At 35.3% G+C, this 27662-nt stretch overlaps 2 protein-coding genes across 7 annotated transcripts in view; one reads left to right on the forward strand and one right to left on the reverse strand.

The window, feature by feature from the left end:
- Positions 1-27662, forward strand: part of LOC141395061 (uncharacterized) — a 209900-nt gene that overhangs the window by 97955 nt on the left and 84283 nt on the right. The window lies entirely within an intron of this gene.
- Positions 18454-23771, reverse strand: Nepl7 (Neprilysin-like 7). The gene has a single exon (XM_073970464.1). It carries the CDS (start codon positions 20617-20619, stop codon positions 18565-18567), a length of 2055 nt encoding a protein of 684 aa, XP_073826565.1. The 5' UTR covers positions 20620-23771; the 3' UTR covers positions 18454-18564.

The raw sequence follows: 27662 nt of genomic DNA on the forward strand, positions 1-27662 counted from the left end.
ATGGTAATGATTTAGAAGTTAATAAAAATAAACATTTGTGTTTGGAAATTTCCTAAAATGCTTTTGTAGGAGACGTATTTTTTTAAATATTTTAAATAAAAATTTAAATATTTTTATATTCTGTTGAAATCAAGATGCAACTAGCGATATTTTACATTGAGCTTTTAAATTTGGTACAGACGTTTGGCATTGAAAATTGGTTATATCAGTCCACATTTTGATATAGCCCCCCATAGAAATGACCGCCCGACTTTCGGTATTTTGCCGCATTATCCCACCGAAATGACAATAATTTGGTATTTAGTCTCCTTTGGAGTCATCAAACATTTCTGCAAAGAATTATCGGCATAGGTCCACGTTTTGATAAAGCTATTCTAGAACGGTATATCATCATCCCACCGAAATGGCTACAATTTGGTATTTAGTCTTCAGTGTATAAAACATAGAATATTCGGTACATGTCCAGGTATTGTAAATACTCTTCATAGAACGGCAGCTCTCGATCTTCGGTATTTTCCAGTTTATAGCCACATTATTCATACGAAATGGCTATAATTCGTACTAAGTCTCCCTTGGGGGTACAAAACATTTCTGCAGAGAATACAGCTACAATAGTTCTAATACAGCTACCATAGGACGATACATCCAAAGTTCCAATATTTTTGAGGTTTTAGTGTCATTAGTTTTGCTTCGCACTCTGGATTCCACCCAGCTTTTCCTTTCATATATAAATACACGTTTTCATATAGCCCCCATAAAACGATACCTACATATTTTTTTGGGATTTTGAATGATTTAGCCACATTATTCAACTGAAATGGCTGAAACCTTCTGGCCGGTCGAAAGTGCTGTTTCATTGAACACGTTATTATTTTACACTCCCAAACATGAAAATATCACTGATTCATAAAAATAACTTCAAAATTCTAGTTGGATATATTTGGACTTTGCTGTATTAAAAAAAACGTGGTATTGATCGAGTTATTCCAAGCATTGAAGTCAATGTGTTTGCTAACCCACTTACTAAATTTGTAAATATAATCAGTAAAAATAAAGTTTTCACAAATCGCCGCAATCGCGGCATTCTGCTTCCAAAACACCCATTAATGATAGAGGCCACAATTGCTATTGTATTGAATATTAATACGTCTAATAATAACTGAGATTTCGCCTCGTTGTAGAGGAGGTCCCCACTCCCTCCATTTTCGGTATTATCCCACCTTGTGAACCTACACACATTATTTCATCAAATTCGGTCCAGCCGATTCGGAAGTTTAATTTAGTACATTATGTCAGTCTTAAAGAACTTTATATACATTTAGGTAGACCAAGGACCAATGGTCTATCTAAATATATATCGCACATAATGCACATTTTTAGACGTTCTAGTTATTTAGCCATCTTTGAAATTAGGTTTTACCTAAGTACCCTGGTCACTCCACTGACCAGTATAAAACATAGCTAAAAACCTATTCTCAGACCTAAAAACTCCACATACAAAATTTCATCGAATTCGGCCCAGCCGTTTCGGAGGAGTTTAATTTCGAACATCATGGCAGTCTCGAAGAATTTTATATATATGAGGAAAAGTCAGAATTTTTTAATATTCCATTTGAAAAAAATATTGAATATTGCGCGCAAAAGTTATGACGGGTTCAATTCTGATTATTAGAAAAAATCTTATAAAAACGCTATTCATTTTATCGAGAAACATTGTTAATTTATGACTTCCTACATACTATATGTTTACTGAGGTCCCATAACTTTAGTGACAAATTTGTAAGAATTCCAAACAATTGGTAGTTTGCAACTTGTTTTAATAAAATTGAACCTGTTTATGGATCTGAAAAATATATAACAAATATGTTCGTACGAGCCCTAACCACTATTAATTCGTACACATAGCATTTTTCAACAATGTGATATTAAAATATGCATATCTTCAGAACTATAATGACTACACAAATAAAATTTTATTATTTTTAAAGATCATGTTATTCTGTTTAGACATATATTAATAAAAGTACATATTAAAAAAGGTCCTTTTAAAAACAAACAAAAACGAAAGTTCATTATTTTAAACAAAAATATTGTGACCATTATTAATTCGTACAGTCACCAATTATCATTGTTAGAATTATGTTACGCCATCATTTTGTTTTACAACGGTCTCGACCCACTTTGGCATGGTACTGACTAGCTTTTGACAATATTCTCGGGTTATCTAGTCCCAAATTTTCTGAGTTTTGGACTTTAACCCGTTAACAGTCCGTTGGGGTTCATTTCGAAGCTTTCTTTTCATAATAGCCCACAAATTTTCTATTGGATAAAGGTCTGAACAAGAGGATGGCCAATCCAGGACCTCGATTCCATTTTCTTCAAGCTACTTTTTCGTATTTTTATCAGTATCGGAAAAAACACCATCCTGTTAGAATATGTATTCCCCATAATCTCCTAATTTCGACACAGATGGTATCAGATTTTTTTCCTGGATTTTTATATATTTTTCTGCATTTAGGATCAGGGCTGCCAGATTATTTTTTTGGAAAATCGTCAAAATGACGATTTTTATTTTAGAAATCGTCAAATCTATTTTATAAAATCGTCAAAAAAATCGTCAAAAATTAAAATACGCACTTTTAGATATATATTAATATATTTCTTATTAAAAGAAAACAAAAATGGGTATTCAAGAATGTGAACAAACATTTCGCCATTAAGTTATTTATTTTGTAAATATTTTAGTTTATCATCTTTAAGAGATCGGGCTTAATAAAGATGTCATAACAATATGTTTTGTTAAGTTTTAAATCATCTTTGGTATAAAGTATACCCTCCATTGAATCATTATGAAGAGAATTTTGATATTTTATTTTTTTAAGATTTACTTGGCTGAGAACGCATTCAACATTTTCTGACGAATGACGTAATACCTATCATTAACTCCCAGCAAAACTACCCCTTACAAAACCCCTTACTAACCCTTTATTTTAAGAAGGGCCTGTCGCGCCAAGTAAGTAGTTACTGTTTGACCATTGAAATAAATAGTTAAGAAAGTAGTCGTTTAAAGTCGTGACTACTTATTTTAGTGGTCAAAGACAACCACTAATTTCGCGCGACATGCCCTTCTTAAAATAAAGGGTTAAAGGTATTTTTGGTGGGTTTCTTTACAAATTTTGTTCTTATAGGAAATACATATGAGACATCACCACGTTTCAAACTGAATATTGCATTCCAAAAGCGAAATAACTCCGTTTCATTATTTTCAAACATTTCCGTAATATCCAAAAATCTAAGTTCACGAAATTTTGTATCCATTTTTTGTTTTTCCTCCATGTTTACGAAGACGAATTTCAGGGGCCTATTGTTTTCTAATCGCTTTATTTACTAAACTTATGAGTGCATCGCATTGCAAATTGCGATGGTTGCGTCCCCGAGGGAGAATTAGATTTAAAATTTTTTAAACTTTTATAATTAGATTGCTTTATTGTAAAGACATGGGACTTGGACGATAATAAATCCTAAATTTTTATACCCTACACCACTATGTGGAAAGGGTATTATAAGTTTGTTTTGGTAAAAATTCATGTAACACCGCGAAATATTCGTCGGAGACCCCCAATGTGGTATACCAATCTTCATATCTCGGCGAGATAAAGCGATTTTGAGATGTGTGTCCGTCCGTCCGTCCGTCCGTGTGTCCGTCTGTCCATTATAAATTGTAATCAAACTCCAGGCCGCAATTATGGACCGATCGTCACGAAACTTGGTATGGAGGTCGGTTTCACATCAGAATAGATCGCTATTTTAATTGGTGATGATCGTGAAATAATTAGCGGGTGAAATGGACCAAAAACATAATTTTTATTCGATTTTGTAGCTGCTCTGTAGGTCGCAGTAATAGTCCGATCGCCTAGAAAATTTAAATAAAGTAAGAGTATATGACAAAGAAAAAGCTTGCAATTAGAGATGGCGATCAGATAATATTTAGAGGGTTAAATGGACCACAACTTTTGTGTGAAAATTGTGAAAATTTTTAATATACAGCTTATATCTTTTTTCCCGGAAGAGACATTCCGGGCAAGTAATCTATACTTGGAAGAGGAACGCTTGACCTTTCCATTGATGCCAATTACGTTGGTTTACGTGCTCAGATAACAGAGTTACAGCCTAATATATCCAGTTTTTCGCTTGAAGTATAATCAAAAACACACTAGAGGTCGCAATTATAGCTAAATAGTCACGAAATTTTGCACGATGAAAGGGTTTAGGTCGAAGAAGATGCCTATAATTTTGGATGATGATCCGATATTATTTAGATGGTGAAATGGACCATTACTTTTGTATAAAAAATATACAAATTTTATTTTTGGTCCATATTTTACTTCCTGGAGGGCTCATACCGGCAAAGTAGCCTTCATATGGGAAAACGAATACTGATATTTTCCCTGATGCAAATTGCAATAACGTGTCTGCTAGATAACTGGCCTACTGTGTAATATATAATGGGTTTTGTGTAGAGAACCACAATTTCCTCTCATACTACAAATTGTCTCAATAATGACAGAGAAATTTTCAGTTCAGTTGTCCAATTGAATTTTTATACAAATATTGCAGCATGGGATCGCTGCGCCCCCTATTTTATACCCTTAGCCTTTAGGTTAATAAAAAATATACAAAATACGACCAAAGATGTGCCCATCGAAAAAATGGTTTTAGACCCCAAGTATGTTTGGACGAAATTTGTTTCAAACAATTTGGTGTCGATTTAGCGCTGTCCGTTCATTTGTCTGTCTTACTGTCTATATTGTATATATATTTTATATATTTTAAAAATTATTTTTTACAAATATTTTTTAAATATACTTAACCTTTTAAAAAAATGTCCAAATATGTCCGCCTCCAAATCGAATTTGAAAGATAGCAGGGGGTCTGTACTAATGACTTCAAAAGTCAAATCGTGCTCAAATTTGCCACAGTTAAAATAAAGTGGATTTTTCTATTTTAAGATGGGAGAATTTTTTGTAAATACCTGTTGTGACTGTACGTAGTATCCAATTGAAATAGAACGGTAATACGCACATCTATCAACCGATTTTCCTTAAAATTCATAATTAAGGGTTTCAGTGTGTAGATAAAGGGGTTCAGAGTGTAGAAAACAAGTATGTATAATTTTTTTGAAAATAGGTCCATTTTTTGTCATAGCCCCCACATAAAAGTACTGTCCGATTTTAGATATTTTGTGGATTTTAGCGACACTTTATGACCGAATCGGCTGAAGTTTGGTATTTTGACCTCTTGGAAGATATGAATCCTTCGTACCAAAAAATTTTAACATAGGTCAATGTTTTGGTTTAGACCCCACACAACGAGACCGCCCTGTCAACAAATTTTGGCAGTTTTTGGTAATTTTGGTCGATAAAACGTAAGAATTGCTGTTTGTACACATTTACTATAAATACTAATTAATTTCAATACAAAATGGACGTTGAAATAGTTTTGGCCAGAAAATTTGGATTTGGGACCATTGTGCAACGGTACAATTTTTACCATACTTCCTGAGGTAATGGTCCAAAATTTCCAAAAATAATTCTCAAAATTTTTCAAAGATCAGAGGCTAGCTTACTTCAATTGATTTAGTATAGCCTTACTGTACGATACCTACAAAATAAAAAATATATAGATTTTTTTATACGGCATAATTATTGTGTTTGTTTCTTTTTTGGTCAGATGCTGAAGGTACATACATATATCACCGTTAGCGGAGCTGACTTATACTATCTTACTTGGTGTGTAATTGAATATGAATAATTTTGGGATTTATAAATTTGTTTGCATGCAAATTATTTGAATTTCTATTCATTATTAGTTATTTCTATCGGTATAAAATATGTATATAACCACAATGAACTATTTTCGAAATGCCCTGAAAATCACAAAACTGTTGGCATTACCAAGCATATGTGAGGACGATAGATCTTTAATAAACCCACAATCAATGTTAAATTCCCAATTTTGGTATATATGTGTATATGTATGTATAATTTATATAATTGTTCCACATATATCACAATAAGGACAAAGGAGGCTTATCTTATACCAATGGATTCATGTTATGTAATTGATATTTGACGTATTTTTTATCGCCGAATCCAAAAGGCGAGTCCTATGTTGCCACTTGTAGAGAAGTTTTTCATGGCTGAAATACTCAAAAAGTATCGGTAGCATTACCGTTTGATTTGATGTGGCCAGGCCTGGGAATCACACCCGGACATTCAGCGTGCAAAGTGGTTGCATATAGCTAATTCCTAGAGGTTGTGGTGTAGGGTATCACATGGTCGGCCCCGTCCGACTATAGCCTTTGCTTACTTGTTTAAACTTTTATAATTAGATTGCTTTATTGTAAAGACATGGGACGTGGACGATAATAAATCCTAAGCATGGGCACAAAACTCGACAAAGTCCATAAGAGAGAAGAAAGGTTAGAGACAAAATCTGTTGATAAAAAAATCCTTAAAATCCTTCTCGGTTTGACAATGGACCGAAGAAGTGAAGTAGAAAATATCTATTTTTAAATTGTCAAACATAAAGTCCATAAAAAATCGAGGTATTAATATACATACATATGTATGTCAAGGGTGTTCAATGGGAGCCCCTTCTGCTGTCGGTGTGCGCCAATTTTCTCACACACACACACACAATTTGAAAACAGAAAATGTTTTTTTTTTTTTGGTTTGAAAATTTTCAAAACGCAAATTCTTTCTATGGCAAAATACAACCTAACATACTAAAATTACTTGAGATAATATTACAAAAAAGTGTTAAAATGTAATGTATAAATGGAAAATATTTAATATGCACGCTCATTTTAGGCTTGTCTGTGTATAAGAAGAATATGTTTATAAGTATTTTTTTGTCATTTCATAAAATTACATTAAATGGTATGTTGGGAAACTATCCCTGCAAACATTAAAGATAACAAGCGATTCGCGGGGAAGATCAATTAATTCAAAAGCGGAAGAGCGCACCTAAAGATCTTCTGCGAATACCCAACATTAAGTGTGTCCAGGAAGCGATTTTCGAGGAAGAATCCCCGAATAATCATATGGAAGATATTTAGATGATCAAAATATAAAGAAAAATTAAAAAAGAATAGAGCAAATGAAGTTTCGTCTTCATTCTTCTTTGGGTTTTGTTTTTTTTTTTTTTTTGTTTCTTTCATTTGTTGTTGAGTTTTAACCCTTTTGTTAGCTTTTGTGCTTCGTAATGATTTTAATTATTAATTAGGTGTTTAGTTATACTCAAAGCCTAAACAAGCAGGGCTGCCAGATTATTTTTTTGGAAAATCGTCAAAATGACGATTTTTATTTTAGAAATCGTCAAATCTATTTTATAAAATCGTCAAAAATTAAAATACGCACTTTTAGATATATATTAATATATTTCTTATTAAAAGAAAACAAAAATGGGTATTCAAGAATGTGAACAAACATTTCGCCATTAAGTTATTTATTTTGTAAATATTTTAGTTTATCATCTTTAAGAGATCGGGCTTAATAAAGATGTCATAACAATATGTTTTGTTAAGTTTTAAATCATCTTTGGTATAAAGTATACCCTCCATTGAATCATTATGAAGAGAATTTTGATATTTTATTTTTTTAAGATTTACTTGGCTGAGAACGCATTCAACATTTTCTGACGAATGACGTAATACCTATCATTAACTCCCAGCAAAACTACCCCTTACAAAACCCCTTACTAACCCTTTATTTTAAGAAGGGCCTGTCGCGCCAAGTAAGTAGTTACTGTTTGACCATTGAAATAAATAGTTAAGAAAGTAGTCGTTTAAAGTCGTGACTACTTATTTTAGTGGTCAAAGACAACCACTAATTTCGCGCGACATGCCCTTCTTAAAATAAAGGGTTAAAGGTATTTTTGGTGGGTTTCTTTACAAATTTTGTTCTTATAGGAAATACATATGAGACATCACCACGTTTCAAACTGAATATTGCATTCCAAAAGCGAAATAACTCCGTTTCATTATTTTCAAACATTTCCGTAATATCCAAAAATCTTAGTTCACGAAATTTTGAATCCATTTTTTGTTTTTCCTCCATGTTTACGAAATGTGTAAATTCTTTAAAGATTTCGAAAAACTAATAAAATTGCTTTCACAATTTTAGAACTTTCAGTTGATTGTTCTGTTCCAGAACTTGCAAGAGTCTACTATTATTGAAACTTTGACCAAATTTCCTTCATAAATTTTCCAAAAAATTCAAAAATAATAGATTTTTGCAGGCTCTGAAGCCTAGCAATTGTATATTTTGCTTGGTTCACTTGAATCCAGTTTTGTTTTTTGTTAACAATTCCTTTATGTATACACAAACTATATTTAATTATTGTCTACGAATTATTTATTAAAATCAACTAAGAATATTTGAGCAGTTTTTAGAAAATCGTGTTTTAAAAAATTAATTATGACTTAATTAGCAAAATAACCAAAAATCGTCATTTTTTGGACAAAAATCGTCAAATCGTCATTTATCAATTTTTGACCAAAAAATCGTCAAAATGACGATAAATCGTCAAATCTGGCAGCCATGTTTAGGATTCCATCTATGAAATGGATCTGACCAACACCCTTTTGAAGACATACATCCCTATACCATAACGCTAACTGAAAACTTTACTGTACGTTTTAAGCAGTTTTTATTGTATGTCTCGGCGCTTTTACGTACTACCCTTTTTCTTACATCACCAAAACAGACATATATCAAACTTGGATTCTTCACTAAAGATAATGCTGTCCCATTGCCGTTGTACTCAAAATCTTCTCTTTTTAGTCCATAATAGGCGTTTATTTCATTTTAAGCGCTGTAAGCAATGCCTTTTCCTTGACATAAAAAAGTACGTAAATTATCAGGTTGATTTCGAAATACTGGCTTAATCTTTAACTTACTTTATAGAAATTATAACATTTTCATATGCAGTCGGGTCCACTCACGTTCTAAGGGCTTTCCAATTGCTTCAGACCACTTTATGGCTTTATCTCAAACAGTGCTTCTACGATTTAGTTTAATGATATTTGCCGAAGCTCTTTTGTCGCGAGGACTTATTTTGGATATCCGACCTTCGTTTGAAGCATTATTGCTGAAATTTCTTAATATTTTCACATCTTTCATATTTTCTTTTCTCATATTTACTTTGTATTGTAGATCTTGGAATTTTAAGATCAGTCGAAATCTGTCGCTCAAGATTTGAATTTATCGACGATTAAAATTCAAATTTCCTCCCAAATAGGTTTGGCACGTGTCATTTTTAGAAACGATGAAAATTAAAATAAAATAAAGTGAAAATTTTATCTTTTTTGACTCCTTTACATTCCTATTCTCTCATTGTAACGATAAATTAAAATGTTTTTGATTAAATTTTGCTTTCTCGCTTAGCTTGAGCGCAATTTATAAACTGAACGAATAAATAGTGGTCAATATGGAGTGTGAAAACATACCATTGAGTTACGCTGGATCTGCCAACAACCCTCCTGCTTCCTTTACAAATAATGAACACGCTGGTATAGTTACTCTTAGAGCCGTTCCGCCGAAAAAAAGTATATTTTTAACGAGACTTACAGCTGAAACTACTAAAGAATCTGTTGATCTTTTTATTAAATCAAAACTTGGTCAAAATGCTGATATCTTAATACACAAATTCAATTCCACACAACAACGTTCAATTTCTTCATTTAAAGTTACTGTTTCTGATGACATATATCACCAGCTTATTGATCCTGATTTTTGGCCAGAAAACACTGTTGTTCGTGAATATATATACAGGGAAAGACAAAGACCTGCTAATATTGGCTACATCCCTCAATATAATGAATATGTTTCAAAAAATTCTGTCAAACAAATACAGTATCTTCAGACGTGACCGAGGAAGCAACGGTGGTGGCGTACTTATAGCTGTCTCTAATATTTTTACCTCCGAATTATTGGATTTCGACTCTTCACCTAATATCGAGTTTGTTGCCGTTGAAGTTAAACACAACTTAAAAAAAATGTTTATAATATGTTCCTATATTCCACCTTCGTCTTCCCAAGTAATATATGAAAAGCATAGCCAAGCGTTTAAGACTGTATTGCAAAAAGCTAAACCAGAAGATTTGATTATTGTACTCGGTGATTTTAATTTACCAAGTATTTTGTGGAATTTCTTACCCGAGGACAAATACCTAATGCCAGCGAATATACAAAAATCTTATGAAGAATTCTTTGATACACTTTTTGATTTTGGTCTCTTTCAAGTAAATTATATTCGTAACATCAGACATAAGTTACTAGACCTTATATTTGTAAATCAAGTCGATGAATGTTACATTAAACGAACTGATCCTTTAACATTCCCAGAAGATCTTTACCATCCAACTGTTGAAATAAGAGTTTCCTTTCCAACTAAGAATAATATAGAACCTATAAATCGAAATGAAAAATCATTATGTTTTTCCAAAACAAACTATTTACAGTTACTGGAATTGTTGCAGAACACTGACTGGCATGACCTCATGTCATGCACTTATAATCTGAATTGCGCCATAGATATCTTTTATAAAAAGATATATGAATACATTGATATATGCGTACCGAAACTATTTTATAAAAAGCTCTCTGGACCACCATGGAACACTAGAGAATTAGCAAGATCAAAGAATAAGAAAAATAAACAATTCAAACATTATAAACGTACGGGCTCTGCTATCGACTACGGAAAATATTCAGTTGCACGCTCGGAATATACCACTTTGAACAACATTTGCTATTCAAAATATATTTCAAAACTTAAATACAATTTCAAACAAAATCCAAAATCATTTTACAAATTCTAAACGTAAAGCCGGTGGCCTTCCTGCAACCTTAAGGTATGGAAACACTGAATCATGTGACAACACTATTATTAGCAACTTATTCGCAGATTTTTTCACTACAACATATTCAACTAGAATTTATTCTAGCAACAAATACCCGTTTGAACTCAACTCTAACCAATCAATTTCAATTACACTATTGGACAGTAAAATGGTTTTAAATGGATTGAAAAAATTAAAATATGGCTACGATCATGGACCTGATAAGATCCCAAGTTGTATTTTAATAAAATGTGTTGTTCAACGCTTCTATCAGTCAAGCTGTTTTTCCAGATGCATGGAAAACATCATATATTATTCCCCTTTTTAAATGTGGAAATAAATCTGATGTTTCAAATTATCGAGGAATAGCAAAATTAAGTGTGATTCCAAAGCTTTTTGAAAAAATCATCACTGATAACCTTTACCATGATGTCAGTTCTCTTGTATCTCCCTATCAACATGGATTTCAGAAAAAATGCTCCACAACAACTAACCTTCTCCACTTTTCCACAGTTGTCAATCGGGGATTTGTTCAAGGAAAGCAAACCGATACTGTTTACACGGATTTCAGCAAAGCTTTCGATAAAGTAAATCATAAGCTGTTACTACTAAAACTTGAGAACATAGGTTTTACTAACAGAAGTGTAAACTGGATTTCCTCGTATCTACAACGAAGAATACAGCATGTAAATTTTAAAAATACAATATCAAAAAGAATCGATGTTACTTCTGGAGTCCCACAAGGCAGCCATCTAGGACCACTTCTGTTTTCATTATTCATAAACGACTTGCCTCAAACAATAAAGTTTTCTAATATCTTGATGTACGCCGACGATGTAAAAATATTCCTCAGTTTTGCAGATATGTCAAACAATCAGTTGTTGCAAAATGATTTGAATTCATTTGCTTATTGGTGTAATATTAATCTCATGGAACTTAATCGTTCGAAATGCAAACTTATGAGATTTACTAGAAAGAAGTTATTGGACACTAGTTATACGCTCAACGACTATTTTTTGGAAAAAGTTAACACCTTTGTTGATCTTGGAGTTTTGCTGGATTGTAAACTAAATTTTCAGTGACAATAAACAAAGCAAAGTCTGTGCTGGGGTTTGTTAAACGATGGAGTAAGGAGTTCAATGATCCTTATGTCACAAAAAATTTATACACTACACTTGTTCGCCCTATACTGGAATTTTCTTCGATCATATGGGACCCTATATATATTAAACACAGCGATCGCATCGAGTCAGTTCAAAAGCAATTCCTGCTTTTCTGTATACGAAGCCTAAACTTTTCTTTATATAGTCTTCCGTCATATACTGATAGACTTTCCCTGATCAAGCTGCCTACTCTGAAAAGCCGTAGGAAAATTCTAAATGTGTCATTCCTTTTTAATGTTATAATGGGTGATGTCACAGCTGGCTTTCTCGTCAACAATATTTGTTTTATGATTTTATTAATTTTCTCGTTTAGAGTTAAGCTTAATGATCTGAAATTATTTGCAAGTGAAAAAGGAAAGCCATGGACTCGAACCCACATAGTCACCAAATTACGTTACCTGGTTTCATTGGTGGTAAAGCAAATCTTCGGACGTATCGACTATATAATGGCTTCTCTGTCCTAGAACTTATCGTTTTTCAAATGCAAATGTGTTTTTATACATTAACGGATATTTGGCCGTTGAAATGTATTTTCTTCACAACAACCGCTTTTTGCGATGCCTTTGAAGTTATGAGTTTTGGCAAAATTTCAAAAAATAAAAAATAGGCTGAGCCCGGCTGGGATTTGAACCCACGTCCTTGAAAACATATCAAAAAAATGTTGTCACGGCGTGTTAGCGTTCAAAGCCAAAACTCATAACTTCAAAGGCATCGCAAAAAGCGGTTGTTGTGAAGAAAATACATTTCAACGGCCAAATATCCGTTAATGTATAAAAACACATTTGCATTTGAAAAACGATAAGTTCTAGGACAGAGAAGCCATTACATAGTCGATACGTCCGAAGATTTGCTTTACCACCAATGAAACCAGGTAACGTAATTTGGTGACTATGTGGGTTCGAGTCCATGTCTTTCCTTTTTCACTTGCAAATAATTTCAGATCATTAAGCTTAACTCTAAACGAGAAAATTAATAAAATCATTAAAAAAAATGATCTTCGCCCTAACAGGCAAAATTTCAAAAAATATTTGTTTTAATATTCCCCAACGACCTACTCGAAATTATGTGCCACTAGCTATTAAATTTTCAAGAATGAATTATGAAAATGCTGATCCCTTAACTAGAATGTCTAAAGATTTTAATGAATTGTATAGTCTTTTTGATTTTTCCATGGATATTAATACTGTAAAAAGTAAAATTGTAATACATTTGAATTCACAGAATTAAGTACAAAATTGTTCATTTATATAGTCTGTAAGGAAAAATATCCATAGACTAATAAATAAAATAAATAAATAAATAATTTGCAGCAATAATTAAAGGCCCTTTTGTTTACTTAATATTTTTAGCATTTAACACCGAGTTTAATATTATTTCTATGTCCGTTTAGAGGAAATAAAATGACCTTTCAGAAAAGTATAAATATGTCGGTGTTATTATAATAATTATTCTGGCGTTTGGTGTTAAAGAGTAAAAAAATACCTTGTGTACGAATTAATAGTGGTTAGGGCTCGTAATCGAAACATAGCGAAGATTCAAATGAAAATGAAAACTGTACAAATCCGATCAGTGGTTTGCATATTATAGCAAAAACAAACAAAAAATATATTGAGGAAATTTATAAAATTTTTGTAAGAGAAAATATTTATTAAAATTTATTTTGTGAGTTAGTTGAAAAAAATGTAGGAAAAATAGGTCGGAGTTATTCTTCTATTTTAGTTAAATTTCACGCAAAAAATCACATTTTTATTCTAATACTTCTCGAATACACGCTAACATCTAGCAGAAGATATGGGTATCGTTCAAATAAATGTTGGGTTCCTTTAAATGGGTTATACTCTTGAAATAAAGGTTGTTTTTTTAAGCGCGATAGAACTTGAAATTGTAATCAAAATTTTTTTATTCGAAAGATCAATACGTGACATTAACATTTGAAAATTATTTCGGGCATATGGGCACCGCGGCTCTTCTTGACGAAGTGCATTCTGGACGTCCAATTTTTGGCCACTTTTTCGAGCACTGCTGGCCGTATGTCACGAATAACACGAACAATGCTGGCCTCCAAGGCATCAATTGTTGCTGGTTTATCAGCATAAACCAGTGACTTCACGTAGCTCCACAGGAAATAATCGAGAGGTGTCAAATCGCACGACCTTGGAGGCCAATTGACAGGTCCACTTCTCGAAATCAACTTATCGCCAAATTTTGATTTCAATAAGTCGATGGTTGCGTTCGCCGTATGGCACGTAGCGCCATCCTGTTGAAACCACATCTCCTCCGGATCAATGTCATCCATATTTTCAAACAAAAAATCATTGATCATGGTGCGGTAACGATCTCCATTGGCCGTAACGCGAGCTCCGGCCTCATTTTTGAAGAAATAAGGTCCGATGATGCCACCAGCGTGAAAACCGCACCATACGGTGCATTTTTCGGGATGTAATGGAGTCTGTAGGGTCTCTTGTGGATTGGTCTCACTCCATATGGGGCAATTTTGCTTATTAACAAACCCGTTAAGCCAAAAATGCGCCTCATCGCTGAACACAATTTTGCGATAAAACAACGGGTCGAATCGACGACTGATTTTCAAAGTAAATTTGGATAATTTCGTAGCGTTGTTCAAGCGTGAGTCTATTCATGATGATTTGTCAGAGTATACTGAAACAAATAGAAAAAAAGTTTCATCAAAATTTAATTTTTTGTGTTACTTCTTACAATTTAAAGTTCTATCTAGCTTAAAAAAACACCCTTTAAAACTGTATGGGGTAATGTGCATTTTGAAATGCGTGTACATCGCGAAATCCTCAAAATCACTTAATGCGCATGCGGTTTACCTACACCGCGAATTCTTCTCTTTTAATTTGTACACATTTGCTAAGATTTACTTTGGCCGCTAAGATGTAGCATCGTCTGCAGTTTAGTGTGCAACAAACTGTATAACATTTGCACAAAGTGCATACACTTTTTATACGCATCCGATTTCACTACCAACCGTGGAAAAATACATCGATCTAATTCTCTTTCGATCAAATCCATCAAGAACCGTGGATGTAGCATCACACACTATTTTTAGGATAAATCGGATACAGCTCCCATACCACTAAATTTTTTAAACCGCTGTTTTCGCAAAACCGCGAGTGATGTGTCAGTTTCTTCATTGACAAGAAAACGATCCACAGAAAATGCGACTAAATCCGCGATATTTTCAAAAACATTTTTCGCACATTTTTCGGTTTTTGCAGTTGCTGTTTTTGCCGTTCTAGTGGATGGATTTTCACGATCTATGATTTATATGATCCGGACCGTCAGAAAACTAAAATATCTTGGGGTCCCAGCACAATCAAAAGGATGTTGTAAATACTGTACCCAAAAAATAGGGTTTTTCGAAAAAATGTCGCACTAAATTTTGGCCTTTGGCAGTTGATTACTGTGAGGCTGCCTGGGCTACATAGTCAATATACATATCTAATTATGCGTATGAAATGTGATACATTAGAAGTGTCATCTTCATTTTTATTCTTCTACTTTTATTTGGGCCAGATATCCGTTATTTAAACAGTTTAACCGTCAATCGAATAACAACGTAAAAAAACTCGTTTGCTTCAACGCGTTTTTACCATTTACGTGTTTTTATTCATTTACGCTGTCATAGCTTCCGCGAAAATTAACTTTTTAGCCACATTTTTGTGCGTTGATTAAAAACACTTCGTTTGATGCAATTATAACAGTGCAAACCTTGGCTTCATCAATGTTAAATTTTTTTGACTTACCGTCATATACACTTTTCGCTAAAAATTTGAAAAAGGTGGAAATAAGCAAGTCGACAACAAAAACCTCCAACAAAATGTGAGGAAACAATAACCTTTCTTCAAAATATATTTTTGCAAATTTTTCGCGCTAAAAAATTTAAAAAGGTGGAAATAAGAAATTCGGCAACAAAAGCCTGCCACGAAAAGTGGGGAAACAATTAACTTTCTTGAAAATAGATTTTTGCAAATTTTCGCGGATTCTTCTCAAAAATAAAATACGTCAGATCCTTCCTTGGATAAATACGAAAATTTTAAGACAAACGCGAAACAAATCGGTTGTAAATTGTTCGAGTTTTTGATTCACGTACGAACGTCATTTGAGTTTTATATAATAGAGATAAGGGTGCCACCGTGGTATGCACACCCGCCTTGCACGCTGAAGGTAGTGGGTTCGATTACCCGGCCAGTCAACATGAAAATTTTTCAACGGTGGCAAAATACCCCTCAGTAATGTTGGCGACATTTCCTGAGTATTTCAGCCATGTAAAACTTCTCTACAAGTGGTGTCTTAGGACACGCTGTTCGGACTCGGCAATAAACAGTAGGTCCCTTATCATTGAGCTAATATGAATCGGGGTGCACTCATTGATATGAGAGAAGTCTCCCTTGTCCCGTGTGGGATGTTTGTGGAACAATTATATATATGTTACTAGCCGACCCGGTCCACGTTGCTGGACCTTGAAACAGTTTAATGTTAACTTTGGTTAAGTCAATTATACTTTTCTTGCATCAGTAATTAGTAGGGAACTGCAAGTGACTATAAATAAAAAATCTTCAGAAATGTTTGTGTCGATATGCAAGTTTAACATACCGCCAAGGAAGTGATGACTTGAGGTATGTATTTATTTCATCTGCTGGAATACAATAACTGGAAGTGTTTGTCTGAAAACTAAACGCGGATTGCTTTTTCAATCCTTCAAGAATCGATCTAAAGCTTCTAGGGAATTTTTATGTACCATCGTACATTCGTTCCAGATGATAACTTCTATTTAATATTGTATGTGTGCCCTTCATTCAAATGAATGTCCAGCGGCAACTTAGGGGCCCACTGTATCGTCCTTCCACCTTCTTATAATGTATGTCGTATACCTGAGGTATAGCTATCGATATGTTGCCTTCTAATCTAAACACTTGCTTTCCAATAAGACCAAAGCTTCGTTATGCATAACATCTGGTATTTCCATTGGTTTGTAAAATATTTCAGAAATTGGGAGTGATCGAGTCTTAATGCTAAAATATGAAACACGGGTTGGGAAAACGGACAAGTTCGTAAGTTTATATAGCCAATTTCCGCCAGTGGCCAACCCTGTACATCATCTGAAAATGAATTGGAAATCGGTTCAGAAGTTTTGGAGATATAACATATTTACAAAATGGGCGTGCTAAAAGCGTTTTAAAAGAAAGAGGGCATGGGGGAGGTATCCCGTCCCCTCCGATTCAAAAAAAATTATATTCAAAAAAATGTATAGCCTATTTTCACCATGGGTGTTCATGGTGGGCCATCGCTGTACATTCTCGGAAATTTTAAAGAAAATGGGCTTTCAGAGGTATAACATACTTAACAAAGTGGGCATGGTTGGGTCTTTAAGCCCTAAATAAGTACCTAGGTTCGGAGATTCAACCACCGTTGTCTCACAAATTTATTTTCTAAGCCATACGTTAGTAAGTTTTGTTGCAAAGACAGAGTTTTAGTAAAATAAGGCAAAGGGGACGTACCCCGCCCCCTCAGAAATTCAACAAAATATATAGTCTATTTTCACCAGGGGTCAGCACAATCCATTCTCTGACATTTTTAAGAAAATCGGTTTAGCAGCTTTGGATATATAAGATATTTAAAAGTGGGCGTGGTCTGGTTCCAAATGAGTACATAGGGTCGGAGACACAACCAGCATTGTCCCCAAATTATTATTCTCTCCGATACGTTCTTCAGTTTTATTAAAATATGGTTTTCAACAAAATATATAATCTATTTTCACCACGGGTCCTCCCAGTAGATTCTCTGAAATTTTCAAGAAAATCGGTTAAGCGACTTTTGATATATAAGCTATTTAAAAAAGGGGGCGTGGTCGGGTCTTTAGGCCCCAAATTATTACCTATGATCAGAGACACAACAACCGTTGTCTCGCAAATTAATTTTCTCTCCGATACGTTCGTCAGTTTTGCTAAAATATCGTTTTTAAAAAATAGGGCTTAGAGGAGGTATCCCGCCTCATCCGAAATGCAAAAAAAATATATAGCCTATTTTCACCACCGGTGTTGCCTGTACATTCTCTGAAATTTTCAAGAAAATTGGTTCAGCCGTTTTTGAGTCCATTCGGAACATACAAACATACAAACATACTAACATACACACATTGTCTTTTATATATTAGAAGATTTATTTTATATTTAATTTTTATATTTTACATTTTATATTTTATATTTTACATATTATATTTTGTATTTTATATTTCATATTTTGTATTTTATATTTTATGTTTTATATTTTGTATTCCAAATTATATATTTTACGTTAATATGAGGGCAAACTAACGCCAAATTCCCGCTACCATAAATATCCATAAACATCTTCTGATTCGAATAATGTAATTCAGTTTATTATAAAAAATATATTTTGATATATAGTAAATGTTTGAATTTTAAAAAGGTTTTAAACAGTGTTATTTGAAAATGTTGTTCATCAAGATTACCACACCACGCACTTTTTGAGGGGATTCATTTGCGAACCCAAACGACATTGAAAAGTCTGGGAAAATTCTGGCATATTGCGGAGAGGTCCCAAAACCCTGAACTCCGCATAGGCATGGGCATCCGTCTTCATATGCTGCACCCTAAACGAATCATCACGTCCAGTACACCATGTCTGGGCCATTTTTATGAAAAATAATTCATTGTTGGTATATTCGAGACCGGGCAAAGGCTTGTCATGTCCCTCATATTGACCATACAGCTCCATATATGAATGATGAGCCAGGCGAGCACCAGTATTATCGGCAATATTATCCGGCATTGTGGCCGACCCATTTGTCTGTATTCCATGATATATAAATTTGTTATATTGATTTTCCAAGCAACGCGTTTTCTCCTTGAAATGGCGGGCGGATGATGAAGACCAATTGTAGGGTTTACCTTCGTAATTTATGTGATAGCCATTGGAATCTAAGGCATGGGCCATTTCATGGCCAATTAACATGCCAAGGCCTCCAAATTTGAGAGAAGCAGGAAAACGCTGATGATAGAGGGGCATTTGGGAGATACCCATGGTAACGAAAGCGGTGTTGATGTAATCGGCATAAAAGGCATTGACACTGTAGGGCGATAAGATGGGAGGCACCACTGTCTTGTGCACCGAATGCAAACGTATGCGAGCGTGATTGGCTTCTAGGGTGAGAAGGTTTTTGAACCAATCTCCATTGACTTCTAAATCGCTGTAAATTTGATCACTTAGCTGGCGATGACGCATATCATCCTTATAGCCCACCATAATATCCATGGCTTGAAGTTTGGCCGCAATTTCCGATTTGGTATCTTCATCCAACCAGCTGTAATTTTCTGTAATATTTAGGAAACTTTGTAACACAGTTTGGGCAATGCAAAGGGAATCTTCACGCCTCTCTGCATCATAGAGATATTCGATGAACCAGGGTAATATGCCATAGGTAAAATAGGTTTCTGTATGTTGGCGACAAACTTGTTCACGCTTTTCATCGTTTGGTAGCTCAGTTTTCCATATATTAAAGAACTTTACCAGTGTACGCCATTTGACATAATTGCGCAAATTTTCGGTGGGAGATTTCCTCAGGAATCTTTCCAAATCTGTGAAATTGGAAATTTTATTATTCACATACCATTCAGGCTGGTAACTATCACCAAAGGCGGTCTTGAAAAGGAGTTTCCAATCAATGGCATCCTTTTGATGTTGCTCCAAAAATTCATGTAAATTTAATCTTTCATTGAAATCCCGATTTGATACTTTCGCAGTTAAGTTCTTTTCAAATTCCAGCATGGTCTTAAATTCTTGGGCAACCTGGCCAAGTTTTTGCAGCAACTCATCCGCTTGAGAAGTGTTGTAGAAATTTTTCAAAACCGGTATAGGGTTATTAATGGAAATCTCAAACTGCCTGCTGATGGTGCTATAGTTGACACTCAGGGGGAGTAGCGGGAAAACATTGTAGGGTGACATAAAATTCACCGGGATCCAATCATTTTTCCCTGGTAATTTTAGTTTTCCAAACGTATCCTTTTCATTATCCAGCATGGTTTTCAAACCAACATTAATATCCTTTCCTCCCGTCACACATGAAGCATAAAACACTTTTGCTTTTCCCTCGGCGGTTTTTGATTCCTTGGTGGAATTTTTCAAAAAGACCACAATTAAATCATTGATTTCACTTTGTATCACACGTAATATGGAGTCCTTGCGACCACTCGTGGGCACCCTTTCACTTGTTTTCCAATTACCACAGGCATATTCATAGAAATTTTCACAAGGATCCACTTCCAAATTCATAAGACTTTTCATAAAAAGACCCGTCTCGTGCAGCAGCTCATCTTCATCAATTTCACTGGGTAACTTGAAGATGGTTTGATCCACGGTAACATTCACAGCGGAGGTGGTGGTGTTAGAATTTCCTTTGGAATTTGGTATGTCAACTGCTGAGGGAATATTTGTAACAACTGACGCATCCACTGTGTATAACAGTGACCCCAAAACTAATAGACCGGAAAATTTCAAAAACATTTTTATTCACGCTTCACTTATTGTCCGCTTGAAAATTTCACCAAATCTATTTTCTATTCTGCTCAATATTTTCGTAACGTTGTTTTTCCACCAACAGCTAAATGTATTCTAACTGATTCAGTTTGAATTAGCTTTGATTTTTATATTCAGTTTTGTATAATTTTAGTAAGCGTTACTATTTTCTTGATTGCAATGGTAGATATCGCCTGGTAAAAAACAGATTTTATATGTTTTAACCACATTGTGCCATATGTTTCTGTTTCTTTACCACTCGTTGTTAATGATGGCTCACATTTAGGCCGTAATATCAGCAAACACTTGTCATTTGTTTAGTTTGTTTAGGTTCAATGGTTACGCATTATTAAAAAGTGTTTTAGAGAAAATAAAAAATATGATTAACTTGGAGAGAAGAGATACATGTCGTACAGCTAAACCAAACGTAAACATATGGAGGTTTTAAAACAAGCCATCCATTATAATAAATAAGTTCAATAGCTGCGAATCATAATTTACCCTTTACTACTGACAATTATCCTACCAATTTAAGTACATGATTACTTACCTTGAAGCACCATTGGTTCCGTAATCTGAAAAGAGAAAGAAGTTATTCATTTTAAGAAAAGATGAAAGGCTGTAATAAGAAAACTCACATTTGTTCTTCTTCCTAAATAAGCCAATTTCAATAAAAAAAATAATAAAGTAAAAAAGCCTTAAGCCTTGCCGAATTTTGTACACCCCACACCATGAAATATTCTGGACTAAAATATAATAATTGGGTGACGTAGGGGGGTGAAAGATACCAAGGAAAGGTCCTGACCGGCTTTAACATGGCAAAGTCCAGGATTTATCTTGGTCCCTGTTTCATCTCAAGTGGACACTGACCTCCCAGTGGTGTCACCTGGAGTAGCTGCCTTTAACACCCGTTAAAGGTAGTGAGCTACAATGTGCCGCGCGTTTACCCATAAGAACGTTACAAACATGGGTTTGGGCGCAGGGTTAGTAACCCTCCCCTAGAAAAAGCAGCATACTATAAAAAAAACAAACAAAAAAAACAAAAACAACTCCCTCTAAAGTTGGCGACCCCCACAAACGTTTTAAGGACCATGATTTGCGAATCTGCACATGGAATGTTCGCACTCTTTATAGAGAAGGTACAGTTTAGGCATAGGCAGATGTATTTGAAAAGCACAAGGTCGGCATTAATGCCATACAGGAAATACGATGGGTTGGGAAAGGCGTCACAGCAACAGCTAAAGCATGAGTTTGGTTGCAGATTTATAGTTGGTCGGAGGTTAATCACCTGGTCTCTAGCTTCACACCAGTGAATGAAAGACTTGCTACAATTCGAATAAAGGGGTCGATCATCGATAACAATTATCGTTGAGTGGCGTTGCCAGTTGTCAAAATTGATCCACTTATGGCAACTCTCAACTGAAGTTGCGAATCTCAGTTGACGAAACGGCTGTTTTTCAGCAACCACCAACTTTCAGTTGCAGTGAACATTTTCGAAGAAACAAGAAGTAAAATAGAAGGAAAAATAAACATTTTGTTAACAATTATTGATTCTTTGTATCATTAATTAACTTTGTGTATCAATATGGTGAAAATAACGACAAAGCAAAAGTTCGAAATAATAATTGCTAAACTGAGTGAAAATCTAAACTTAGCCCGCGGATTTCGGGTTTTTGGTGAAACCAAAGCCACAGCGGATGAAGCGTGGAGATCCATTTTGGACAGTTTAAACAGCCATGGATCTCCAACACGAACACCTAAAGAGTGGCAGAGAGTATGGATTCACTTTAAAGCAAAGTTGAAAAAGAAAATGGCTCAAAATAAAAGAAACTTCAACGCCACTGGTGGTGGTCCATAACAAGAAGTGAATTTATCGCCATCCTTTAACGTTTCCACAATGTAAACTACGGCATCAAATTTCTTCTAATAGATGCAATGTCCTGTACATTTTCATCATCAAAAAATAATTCCACCGAACTTATCATTTTTTGGGACAGCAAATAAAACTGGACGATCCGAAGATTCAATGGCCAGGTTTTATACCAATCTTGGGTTGTTTTCCAAATTTGCTCGAAAACTCAGCCAAAATATTAAAATATTGTCCGAATAGACAAAAGAGTTATCCAAAGCGCAAATTATTTTTAAAATAGTTTTTTTTTTGCGAATAGAGGTCGCAAGTTTGAAAAAACACTGATCGATAACATGTTTATCAACCACCCAGTTGAGTTGACATTAATGGTACAACATTTCATCTCAGTCGCGCAGACAACTGACAACGCAACTCAAGTTTAGTGGCAATGCAAGATCGACCCAAAAGCAAAATTCTTCAACATCAGTTTTATTTGCACCCATGCTCACACTGAAGACAAGGACGAACTGACCAAAGATATATTTTATGAGCGCTTAGAAGAAACATATGACCGTTGTCCTGCCCATGACATTAAAATTATTCTAGGCCAAAATTGGAATAGAAAATATCTTTGGCCCAACAGTCGGAAAATTCAGTCTCCACAGTGAAACATCTGACAATGGTATGAGGCTGATAGACTTCGCAGCGGCAAAAAAACATGGTAGTTAGCAGATTTCAACATCTCGACATCCATGAGGGCACCTGGCTGTCTCCAGATCAGAAAACAAGAAATCAAGGGGTCGATCATCGATAACAATTATCGTTGAGTGGCGTTGCCAGTTGTCAAAATTGATCCACGTATGGCAACTCTCAACTGAAGTTGCGAATCTCAGTTGACGAAGCGGCTGTTTTTCAGCAACCACAAATTTTCAGTTGCAGTGAACATTTTCGAAGAAACAAGAAGTAAAATAGAAGGAAAAATAAACATTTTATTAACAATTATTGATTCTTTTGCAAATGAATTTGGTGACAGTTTAAGTACAAATGACGAACATCCTCCATCTATATAGCCAAATAAACCAGGGAATTTCGTTTTTGAATAAAAATGGTTATTTTGCCTTTTTTCCTCCTCTGTCAACTTCGAAACGATCCAATTTTGGCACAATTTGTCCTCTATCAAGTGGACAACTTTCTTCAATACTTTCGACAATGTAGATTGAGCCATGCAATTGTTGAAATCATTGCCATGGGACTTTTGGAAACTTCCCTCCTCCAAGAATCGCAACGCTGCGCACACTTTTAAAAGTGGGGGTATTGCTGTTGATCTGTAAAGGTAGAATTAGACGTGACATAGCCATAACCATAGAAAACCAAAACCCAATTGGTTTCTTATGGTTATGGCTATGGCATTATGTTATGTTACTACTAATCGAATACATTGATTTCCATAGGTTTGGTTGAATCAGCTGATTGATATGGCTTTATGGTTATGTCACGTCTAATTCTACCTTAACTTACTTTGAAGTCATCCTTTAACGTTTCCACAACCTAAACTACGGCATCCTTTGGCAATCGAAAATATTTAAGGCGTATTTTGAAATAATTTACTGATTATACAGATCTTTCCACATGATCATCAGCTTACAGTGCAGATGGCAATTCCAATGGATTCGACTTGTCCCTCAAATTTCTTCTAATAGATGCAATGCCCTGTACATTTTCTTCATCATCAAAAAATAATTCCACCGAACTTATCATTTTTTGGGACAGCAAATAAAACTTGACGATCCGAAGATTCAATGGGCAGGTTATATTCCAATCTTGGGTTGTTTTCCAAAGTGTATTGTCCAGAATACACAAAAGAGTTATCCAAAGCGCACTTATTTTTAATTTTTTTTTTTTTTTGAGAATAGAGGTCACAAGTTTGACAAAACATTGATCGATAACATGTTTATCGACCACCCAGTTGAGTTGACATTAATGGTACAACATTTCGTCTCAGTCGCGCAGACAACTGACAACGCAACTCAAGTTTAGTGGCAATACAAGATAGACCCACAAATTGATCACGTTGTGATAGATGGAAGACATTCATCGAGCGTGTTGGATGTTCCGAGGAGCAAACATAGACTCGGACCACTACCTTGTTGCAGCAAAGTTACGCACCCGCTTAAACGTAGCAAACAAAGTACGAACATACACAACACGAAAGTTAGACATCGGTAAGCCGCAATCACAACAGATAGCCACAGCATATTCCACTCAACTAGACCAATTGCTTAATCAAAGCACTCCTCATCCCGATAACATATAAGCGCAATGGCAAAGTATTGCCCACTCCATGCAAACAGCCGCAAAATCGATACTTGGATACCAGAGACCTCCACCCAGGAATCCATGGTATGATCAGGAGTGTCGTGCTGCTACCAAAGAGAAAAATGCGGCAATAGGGCTACTTTAAAATCCGTAGCAACGCGTAGCGCACGAGAGAGATATCGGGAGAAAAGGAGAGAGGAGAAACGTCTTTTCCGCAAGAAAAAGAGAGAGATGGAAAATCGGGAGTGTAAAAAAATAGATATGTAGCGGAACCAGAATGAAGTCCGAAAATTCTACCTAAGAGTCAAGCATCAAACTGATGACTTTGGTACAGGCACATTCTCCTGTAGAGACCAGCAAGGTAATTTGGTAACTGATACAGATAGTGTGCTCAGGATATGGAAAGAACATTTTTCAAAACTGTTAGTATTCAATAGCAGCTAAGACGACGAGACTCAATCCCAGAAGATGGTATTGAATGTATACCGCCCATCCAAGCTGAGGTAAAGACAGCAATAAATCGGCTGAAGAATAATAGGGCAAAAGGAGCCGATGGCTTACCAATCGAGCTGTTCAAAACCGGAGGCGACACGCTGATAAGGTGTATTCATCAGATAGTTAGCACCATCTGGCAGGAAGAACGAGTACCCGACGATTGGAACCTGAGTATCCTGTGCCCAGACGACAAGAAGGGAGATACGACTCTATGCTCTAACTATAGGATCATAAGTCTACTCCCTTATGCCTACAAGATAGTGTCAGGGATATTGTGCGAACGACTAAAGCCTATGGTCAACGAGATAATTGGACTATACCAATGCGGTTTTAGACCTGGCAAGTCCACCATTGACCAGATATTTACCCTGCGTCAAATCCTTGAGAAGACCCAAGAGATGCAGATCGACACCTACCACCTTTTTGTAGATTAGACAGCCCGCTGCGTTCAAAGTTATTCCAAGCCATGTCTGAATTTGGTATCCCCGCAAAGCTCATACGGCTTTGTAGAATGACTTTAACTGACACGAGGTCCTCAGTTTAAATAGGAAAGAACCTCTCCGAAGAGTTTAGTACCAAAAGTGGTTTCAGACAAGAAGACAGCCTTTCGTGTGATCTCTTCAACAACCTGCTGGAAAAGGTTATACGAGAGGCAAACGTCAAAAGAAGTGGCACAATCTACACCAATAGCCACGTGTTACTTGCTTATGCTGATGATATAGACATCGTGGGACAATCAGTAAAAGAAGTAGCCGATACCCTGGCGGTAAACCGTGAGAAGACAAAGTTAATGGTGTCGACGCGCAATGCGTCCATTCAGCTCGGACCAACTGTGGATGTTGGTTCCTATAATTTTGAGGTAGTAAAAGATTTTGTCTACCTCGGCACCTCCGTAAACACCACAAACGACATCAGTTGTGAAATAAAAAGAAGAATTGTATTGACCAACAGATGCTACTTTGGTTTAAGTAAGCACTTTAGAATCAAAGCCACAACTCGTCAAACAAAAATAACGCTTTACAAAACACTAATACTACCCGTGCTGATGTATGGTTCTAAAGCCTGGGTACTTGCGCAAGCTGATAAGACAGTGCTTGGCGTGTTTGAGAAAAAAATTCTTCGAAAGATCTACGGACCGATCTGCGTTGACGGTGAATATCGACGTCGTATGAACCACGAGCTGTATCTGCTATACAACGACATCAATATAGTTAAACGTATCGAGATGCAGCGTTTGCGTTGGCTAGGCCATATAATAAGAATCAGCGATGATGAACCCGCTAAAAAGGCGTATAAATTCGAGCCACATTGCGATGCACGCAGAATTGGCAGGCCAAGGAATAGATGGCGCAAACAAGTGGATGAAGAGATGAAAAGGCGCGGTATTCCAGAGTGCGAAGCAACAAATAGAGAGAAATGGAGATCTTTTCTTAGTTCGGCCTATGGAACAAATGTTCTGTGATGGGCCAGCTAAGTAAGTAAGTAAAATATAATAATTAGCTTTCTTTTTGTTACGGATTCTACTGGTACCATTATCTAGAAGCCATACCAAAACGTGGACCTATTTCCGCAATTCTTGTTGCTGAAGTTGTTTGGCCTCTATGAATCCTAAATGCCAAATTACATCCAATTTGAACATAAAGTTCCGATAAAAACTTAAAAATACCAGAAATCAGACGGTGGACATACAAACACTATTAGACGACAATAATAGTGGACGTATTCCCAAGTTTTAGCTAATCCGGTCAAAAAAATTTATCTAAAACCTATATAATATAGAAAGTTTAGCGGTACCCTTATATGGGGGCTATTACAAAATGTGGAGCTATGTCCACAATTTCTGGTTGAGAGTTGTCTAACCACTATGAACCCTTAATACAAAATTACATCCAATTTAGAACGAAAATCTAGATGAAAACTTAAAAATACCTGAAATCGGAAGGTACTGTTATATGGGGGCTATACCAATTTTTGGTGGAGAAGTTTCTTGATTACGTGGAACCATAAATGGCAAATTATGCTTAATTCGGATTGAAAATGTAGCTAAAAACGTAAATATACCTTAAATCGGACTATACCGTTTTATGGGGGCTATACCAAAACGTGGACTTATGTCCATAATTTTTGGTGGAGAAGTTTTTGTATAACTGGGAACCCTAAATGCTAAATTATAGCTAGTTCTGTCTGAAAATGTAGCAAAACACATATATGTGTTTTGTTTTGCGCGCTTTCATCAGTCATTAGTTGAACCGAAACAACTCTGGATTTTCGTAGCATTTACCTCTTTACCTACGAAATATGGGGAATGTACTCCGATGACCGCACTCACAGATACATTTCATCAGTCATTAGTTGAGAAAAAAACAATTCT

This window comes from Musca autumnalis, unplaced genomic scaffold (genome assembly GCF_047663935.1).
Source record: "Musca autumnalis isolate F117 unplaced genomic scaffold, ASM4766393v1 scaffold_2, whole genome shotgun sequence".
NCBI classification, from domain to species: domain Eukaryota; kingdom Metazoa; phylum Arthropoda; class Insecta; order Diptera; family Muscidae; genus Musca; species Musca autumnalis.

Bases quoted from the DNA above. Each gene is read 5' to 3' on its own strand.
- Nepl7 (XM_073970464.1), bottom strand. From the start codon at position 20,619: ATGTTTTTGAAATTTTCCGGTCTATTAGTTTTGGGGTCACTGTTATAC.